The following is a 9,053-nucleotide window of genomic DNA, read 5'->3' as shown; positions in this document are numbered from 1 at the left end:
TTTGTTGGCAATTGATTCAGGTCTTGATAAGGGGGCATTCCTAAAAGTGGTTCACAAGGATGGGACATGCTTTCAAGCACACAACCAAAAAATAAATGCTTCCGCACTTAGTTTTACCCAACGACTCATGCAAGACCAACATCGAATTAACTTAATTTACTCAAGTTATAAGCCAACTTCCAAAATTCCTGTCAATTCAGCAGTACCAATGCTCATATTTGACTATGTTGTGAAAGTGGGTTTCGGAACACCAGCAACAAATGTCTCCCTTGTTATGGATACTGGTAGTGATCTAGCATGGACTCAATGTAAACCATGCTCACAGTGCTATCAACAAGCAGAACCAATCTACAATTACTTGAATTCCAAGTCTTATTCTAACATTCCTTGCAAATCGCTTCTATGTAAGAATTCGACCGTTAATCTTCTTTGTGCTCAAAATAATGTGTGTATTTATCAAGTTTTGTATGCTGATCAAACATTTTCAACGGGGTTCTTCTCAAGAGAAAAGTTGACATTGACACAATCTGAAGTGGTCAAGAATTTTCAATTTGGGTGTGGCCAAAGCAATACATTCGCCGGTAATGCCCTAGTAGCTGGAATTCTTGGACTCGGCCGAGGAAACACTTCTATAGTGTCACAAACAGCTTCTAAATATAAGGGAGTTTTCTCTTATTGCCTTCCATCTTCAATAAACATCGCGGGTTACCTTATACTTGGAAAGACTGACAAGGTACCTCTTCACACAATTTTCACACCCATCCTAACGAAACCAAATTGGAAAAAACAATTTTACTTCATCCAGTTGATAGCCGTAGGAGTCGGGGGACAAAATTTAGGCATCGATCCAGCAGCTTTTTCAAAGGGAACCACCATTATAGACTCTGGAACTACCCTCACTTCTCTATTTCCTATGGTCTATGTTGCCCTTCAAACAGCTTTTCAAAAGGCCATGTCCAAATATAAATATCCTAAAACTCAAAGTTACTCCTTACAACTAGATACATGCTACGACCTTAGCAAAACTAAGAAAGTAATCTTGCCCAAGATTAGCCTTTTGTTTAAGTCTGGAGCTGAACTAAACGTAGACCCAAGTGGGATCCTTGTCTCCCCGAAGAACAGTCAGTCACAAATGTGCTTAGCTTTTGTTGATAGCAGAAACCCCTATTTTGGGATCATTGGAATCACTCAACAGAAGACATATACCGTAACCTATGATGTTGCCGGGAAAAAACTTGGGCTTACTCCAGGTGGATGCAATTAAGCTAGTAGTCGAGCTACTGAATGAAAGGAGAACTTTTAAATAAAATTAGCCGGTGGCAGTAAAAAAAGGGTGTATGTTAGGCTTGAATACATATATGTACTCATCCATGCATCTATATAAATAATAAATGTTCTTTTTTTCACACACAAAAAAAAAAAAAAAAGGCAAAAACTCTCTACCTCTAAGCTTCAAATTAATAAATGATTGTACTCATTTCAATGGCCATATACACACACGCGCACACACGTAGCCAATAATACCAATAAGCAAAAAAAATTATATATTTTTCTCATGGTTACTAATTAAGTTTAATTTTCCTACTATTTTTTTTAAAAAAAAAAAAGAAAATAGATTCTTGGGAAGAATAGGAAAATGCATATATGCCTTAGTTTTCTTCCTAATTTTAATTTACCAGGCTTTTAAGGATTATTTGAAGAGTTTTACATTGCTTATCTCTTTAATTAGTAATTGGTCATGATTATTATTGATAACATGAGAAGTAATTATTCATAATTATAAGTGATGGGCAACCATAATGAATGTCCGATCCATTAAACATAATTGAATTCTTCTATATATATATTATTATTGATAACACGAGAGGTCTATATTTTTCAATTACTTTTATTTTCTTATAATGATATGCATGTAATTAAATGGCAAATTTGCCCAAAAGAAATAGTGTAAAGCTATAAAATACTGATGAAGAGAATGCAAAATGTGAAATGCACTTAGACGTCGTAATGATTCATCTTTAAATGTAGAAAGTGTCAATTTATATCAACTAAAAATAAGGAATTATACATAAAAGAATGTGATTTATTTTACAAGAAGGGTTTTTTTTCTTAAGAGCTTATTATAAAATTTGGTATTCAGCACCAACATGCTAGCTAAAAAGAGCTATATATGTGGGAAGACAAAAAAAGAAGAAGGAAAAAAAGTATCCACATGCTCACATGGAAGAAAAAAGCTAAGGAGTCAAATTAATTCAAATTTGAGGATAAATATCCTAAAAAGGATATATTCTTTTTTGTCTTTTGACTTGTAAATTTTGAATGTTTTAATGCATGATGCATGTATCGACAAAATTATTATTATTATTATTATTATTATTATTATTATTATTATTATTATTATTTTTAAAAAGGGGGCAAATAGGAGACAATATAAGATATAAAACAAGATAAAAATGATATAGAAAAAAGGAAACATTTGAAAGGTGCGTAAACATTGCAATTTGTCATAGAACGATATAATTATTGATCTATAGGAATAAAAAAAAGGAGAGAAATATGTTTGAGAGAATACAATGAAATAACATAGTATTTTTTTTTTTTTTTAAATAGTTTGTGCCAATTTGGTGTCTCCGACAAAGTCATAAAAAGGATAGATGAACAATGAAAAGGAAAAAAGATAGATAGGGAATGCACGATTTCAAAAGATTTTAAAATATTTACTGTTGTTGAAAATATTTCAACTGTGTTTTTGAGAGTTTAAATTTTCATCCTTAGATTTAGAATTATGTCGATCTAGATGATACCCAATATGATTTAGCTCATATTTAGACAAATATAAATTTAAGACTTCAAATCATGCTCCGAAACATAATTTTAATATTTTTAAATTCATTCTAAACAAAAATAAGATGTTATTTAAGCCCAATTTTAATTTGGTTAAGTAACTATTTTTAATATTATTAAATTTTTTTCATATTCTTGTCTACTATTGAAATTCTAAAATCTCTTTTGCTATTTCATTAGCGAATCAGAACATAATTTTGAATTGTTTATTTACATCATTCTTGATTTTTATTTTAATATTAGCACATGCATTTTTCATTGAACCATATGATAAGTTTTTTATATCATTTACACTATTATATATATTTAAAGTTTAATATTTTAGAACTATGAATGCTTTCTATTTCACAAAGTGCTAGCATTTTGCTACTTTAATATAATTTCTATTATATCATTCTAATTCCAAGTATTCGTAGAATTTTCTTCTACATATATCTTGCACAACTATTCATGGGCATAATTCTGAAGAAAGTATTATTTTTTAAGTCATAAAACATATAAAAAGAAAAGCCAAGTTGTGCATCTAGAATATCTTTCATTAATTATATATATATATATATATATATATATGTTATAATGCTCTCGGGAGGATATACAATAAGTGTAGGAAAGGAATTAAGAGAACCTCTTATTTCATGGCTTTCCCCACTTATTCTAACATCTTTAGAATCTTCATATCATGTTTCTTTTTTTATATAGATATTTGCTTATTGAGAAAGAGTTGTGCTTTTGAAAGAAGTGAGACTTTGAGAAGTGATTACCATTTTTATGCTTCTGTTGTTGAAGTTAACTCTTTGATAGTACCTGAATCTTATATCTATTGCAATACTTCAACACACACACAGAGAGAGACATACATACATATATATATATATATATATATATATATATATATATATATATATTTTTGCTGCCTGAAAATTGAACGACCTTCACGAATCGTTCCTCGATCACGATCAGCTGAAGAAGGTCAAGCAAGAATGGCTTGGAGGACCCAACGTGTACTCTGGGGGATCACTTTGATGCTTAAGTATGGGACTAATGAGAAGTTTCAAATTGAAATAGAAAAAAGAAGTGAATTTTGTTGAGATGCTCACCTCTTCTCCAAGACCTCTTTTTATAGTGGTGGAGGTTGACCCTCCATCAAGTAGGTATTGATGAGCATTATTGTGCTTGTGGGGGTTATAAAGGTTTTATAGACATTTATATGGAGGTTTTAAATACAGTTTTGTAGCCATCTCTCTCATCAATGTGCGTATATTAAAGTTTCCCTATCAGTTTTCTAAGATGGTTTAATGCGGTTTCGAAACCATTTTTAATAAGGATATTTTGATGTATATCAGTTGCCCCCCTCTAGTTTTGAATTTTTGAAACATGTTTTCAAAGTTCGAATGCCTTAAAAACTGTCAAGCTTTCCCTTTTCTTTTTTCTTTTTTCTTTTTTTAACTAAGTTGTTTTAAGCTCATTCAAGCCGTTTCGGCATGCCAAGTCATGTGCGCGAGCTGCATCCTTAAACTAAATCTACGACCTACACCTTCTTTGAGTAGTCGTTGGCTTATACTAAATAGTTATTGGCTTGTTTGAGTTGTTATCTGCTTGTTCGAATCGTGATCAACTTATCTGAACCATTTTCAAAACTTTACATCTTGTCGAGCCATTTTTTGACCTGCTGTGTACAACTATAGGCTCTTCTAAGCTGATTTTTCGTACTGCTGATTGCAATGATCCGAGCATCTTTCTTGATAGATGTTCGTTGTCTTTCAACAACCCAAGCAGCTTTTCCTACAAGTCTTATGAGTTGTGTGCATCAGTTGGGCCAATTCTTTAGGCCTTATGAGTTGTGGTCATCAGTTGGGCCAATCTCTAGACATAATGAGCTATGCTCATCAGTTGGACCAATTCTTCAAGGCTCATGAGTTGCGCTCATCAGTTGGTCCAGTTCTTTAGACCTCATGAGCTATACTCATTACTTGAGTTGGTTCTTTAAGCCTCATGAGTTGTGCTCATTAGTTAGGCTAATTCTTCAAGCCCCATAAATTGTGCTCATCAGTGGGTCTACTCTTTAGGCCTCATGAGTTGTGCTCATAAATTGGGTCAATTCCTCAAACCTCATGAGTTGTGCTGATCCATTGGGCTAATTTTTCATGTTTCAAGAGTTGTTTTCATCAACTAGGCCATTTCTTCAGGCCTCATGAGCTGTGCTCATCAGTTGGGCTAATTCTTGAGCTCTCATGAGATGTGCTCATTAGTTGGGCTAACTCTTTAGGCCTTATGAGCTATGCTCATGAGTTGGGCCAATTATTCAGGCCTCATGAGTTGTGCTCATTAGTTGGGTCAATTCTTCAAGCCTCATGAGTTGTGCTCATTAGTTGAGCCAATTCTCTAGGCCTCACGATCTATGCGCATCAGTTAGGCTGATTCTTCGGGATTTGCACCTTTTTAGGATTCGTAGCTCTTTTAGATATGAGCCTTTTTGGGATTTTCACCTCTTTTGAATTCATGCTATTATGGAATTTGAGCCACAGGTTTTTTTTTGCACCGACCTTGTTCTATTAAGGGCTTTTTCCTATTCATTCTTTCTTGTCTCTAAGGGAAGCCTTTGGCACTCAAGTATGCCCTTTTGTACCTGTGTTATCTTTTTCTTTTTCTTCTTCTTCTTCTTCTTCTTCTTCTTATGTATAGACAAATTACAGTAACAACTAACACTTCTGTAGACACAAGTTGCTAATGATAGGATGGAAATTAACAAGACAACATTCGGGTAACAATTAAAGAAATACAAGGACTTAAACAAAATAAAAAAATATGAGGACTTAAACAAAACAAACTTTGAATAGATAAATAGAAAAGAAACGAAACTATCGCAGTAAGCCATTTTACCCTTGTAGTTTTGAATTTTTGAAGCAAGTTTCAAAATTTTGAATCCTTGAGGTTAGCTATTTTAGACGTTCATGTATCTTTTTAGGCCAATTATTCATATTTCAGTTCCATCCGAGCTGTGGGGTTGGCACTCACTCCCTTGAAGGACATGGAAATGATCAAGCAAATTGCCTAAAAGCACCAACCCATTAGTCTCACTCTCATTAAGGTTTCTCCCAAAATGAAAACCCCAAGAACACTCATCCTCTTACGAAAGGGGGAAAACAAAAATATAGGTCACATGAAGGTTTGGTGACTACAAAAGGGGGAGGATATGCAAGGAACAAAGGCACCCATGCAATGGTGCTCTCAAAAATGAATTATGTCCCCATTACCACAAGTCTGGGCATTTATAGTTCTGAATATTAAATAAATTCATTTTAATAATATCTTTTTTTTAAAAAAAAATTCCTCATTATATGTCGATTTTTCACATATATAAATATGTCTATGTACATATTTATGTAAATATAAATTAGTTGTAAAATTACCAAATTTTCGGCACCAGGAAGATTTCCTTTTTTGGCAAGATTGATAGGAAGCTCCAGATTTTTCAGTTGGCCACTAACAATGGGTACAATTGTTGCCTCGTTTATAGTAGGATGCAAACCCTAGCCTCGCCTATCATAGAAATCTCCACAAGATGATGCTTTCGAAGTAAAAAAAAAACATTGGGTTAGGACTAATTCTTTTCCTGTATACTATAGTTGCACTCTCCAAGTCATAAATGAAAAGTAATCCAAGCTTGGTGATCTCATAAATCAAACTAATGAAAAGTAATCCATGCTTGGTGATCTCATAAATCAAACTATATTTATGGGATGTCTACATAGCAACTGGAAATCTGCATAGCCATGATCAAGGATCGAAAAAACAACTTAAAAGAATTCCTATAGACGGTGCCAACTATTGCTGCCTGAAAGTTTAACAACCTTCATGAATCATTTCCTGATCATGACCACCTGAAAAAGATCAAACAAGAATGGCTTAAAGGACCCGAGGTGTACTCTGAGAGATCACTTTGATGCCTAAGTAAGGGACTAATGAGATGTTTCGAATTGTGACAATAGAAATAAGTTGATTTTGTTAAGATGCTTACCTCTTCTATAAGACCCCTTTTTATAGTGGTGGAGGTTGACCCTCCATCAATCAGGCATTGATCAACATTATTGTGTTTGTGGGAGTTACAAAGGTTTTATGATTATTTATATGGATGTTTTAAATATAGTTTTGTAATCATCCCTCTCATCAATGCTCATATATTAAAGTTTGCCTGTCGATTTTGTAAGAAGGTTTAATGACAGTTTCGAAGTTGTTCCCCCTTTTTAATGAGAATATTTCGATATATATCACACACACACACACACACACACACACACACAGATATATATATATATATATATATATATAATTATTAATCCACAGAGATTGATGTTGCTTCCAATATTTTAATGTAGCTGTAGTCATTTATAAGAATTTTGTTTATATCTTCTTTTTGTGCATTAGAGGCCAAGTTGGACTTGGGCACACAATGGAAGGTAAATTATCTCGCATCTCATCCCTTCCAAAATTCATATTTGAGACATCCAACATAAAAATTCTAAATTTTAATTGTTGGCACATCCCCTTGGTGACAAAAATTTAATGTGAATGTATACTCTAAATTAAATGTTTGTTTTTTTTTTCAAACAAATATTTTGTCCTCACTCATACACTTCCTGAGAAAACATCCCAGGTGGTCACCCATCCTAAGATTGCTCCAAGTTAAGCACGCTTAACTATGAAGTTCTTATATAAAGTTCCCGAAAAGAAAGGTGCACCTTGTTGATATGGGTAGTAACATTTAATCCTTTTAATTCTTTCTTCCATGGGGTATCACATTCGCCCCCACTTATAAAACGCAATGTCCTTGTTGCGAACCCTCATTTCCAAAACCAGGCGATGTGAATCTCATCACACTTACGGCTGGGTAATGACTCCGATACCATCTGTAACGCCCCAACCTGGGTCTGTCAAGGAGCAGTGCGTCTCTCCTCTTCCACCTAGACCAGACAACAGGGGGGCAGGCCTCATCGGACTAATGACTGGCCCCACAAACCAAAACGTCTTCTTTTCAGTGTGTTTTGTCCTCACTCACACACTTTTTGAGAAAACTTCCCAGGTGGTCACCCATCCTAAGATTGCTCCAAGCCAAGCACGCTTAATTATGAAGTTTTTATAGGAAAGCTCCCGAAAAGAAATGTGCATCTTATTGATATGGGTAGTAACATCTAATCCTTTTAATTCCTTCTACCATGGGGTATCACAAATATTGCCACCCAAATGACATATAATTGAATCACTTAGTTTTTTCTTTTGGTTTAAGTAAATTAGTGGTTGTAATTATTTGAAAAGTCATATTACATTTATTTCCTATGCTCATAAGCACAACACTTTGGTTGAACTTTGCCTTGGGTTTTGTTGAAATTTGCTTTGGGCTCATCATTTTTCATAAGTAAATCTTCTCGGTAGCCTAAAAAAATTCTTTGAAATCCATTGCCACTTATTTTTCCCATCCAGTCCTACTTAAGATATAACTCTTTTCTGTCATGAATTTTTCATGGTGTTGAGAAGATAAAAAAATTTATTAAAAATTGTTTTATAAGTAGTATAGCAATAGTGATGATGTTGCTTTAAGCATATTTCATAGTGATTAATTTTCCATTGTGTTTTTTTTTAGTGCTAACTATTATGTTCCATAATTAATTTGTTGGCAATTGATTCAAGTCTTGATAAGGGGGCATTCCTAAAAGTGGTTCACAAGGATGGGACATGCTTTCAAGAACACAACCAAAAAGTAAATGCTTCCGCACTTAGTCTTACCCAACGACTCATGCAAGACCAACATCGAATTAACTTAATTTACTCAAATTATAACCCAACTTCCAAAATTCATGTCAAGTCAGCAGTACCAATGCGCATACTTGACTATGTTGTGAAAGTGGGTTTCGGAACACCAACAACAAATGTCTCCCTTGTTATGGATACTGGTAGTGATCTAGCATGGACTCAATGTAAACCATGCTCACAGTGCTATCGACAAGCAGAACCAACCTACAATTTCTTGAAGTCCAAGTCTTAATCTAGCATTCCTTGCAAATTGCGTCTATGTCATAATTTGACCATTAATCTTCTTTGTGCTCAAAATAATGTGTGTATTTATCAAGTTTTGTATGCTGATCAAACATTTTCAATGGGGTTCTTCTCAAGAGAAAAGTTGACATTGACACAATCTGAAGTGGTCAAGAATT

At 33.9% G+C, this 9,053-nt stretch overlaps 1 protein-coding gene across 1 annotated transcript; it reads left to right on the top strand.

Annotated features, from left to right (window-relative positions):
* Window positions 1-208: 208 nt before the first annotated feature.
* Window positions 209-1,264, top strand: LOC131151503 (aspartyl protease family protein At5g10770-like). The gene has a single exon (XM_058102744.1). The coding sequence runs from the start codon at window positions 209-211 to the stop codon at window positions 1,262-1,264; it is 1,056 nt and encodes a 351-aa protein (XP_057958727.1).
* Window positions 1,265-9,053: the final 7,789 nt, after the last annotated feature.

The sequence above is a fragment of the Malania oleifera genome, chromosome 3 (assembly GCF_029873635.1).
Source record: "Malania oleifera isolate guangnan ecotype guangnan chromosome 3, ASM2987363v1, whole genome shotgun sequence".
In the NCBI taxonomy this organism is placed as follows: Eukaryota; Viridiplantae; Streptophyta; class Magnoliopsida; order Santalales; family Ximeniaceae; genus Malania; species Malania oleifera.
Note: the sequence above shows the minus strand (reverse complement) of the source record. Positions and strands in the feature narration are given on the sequence as shown.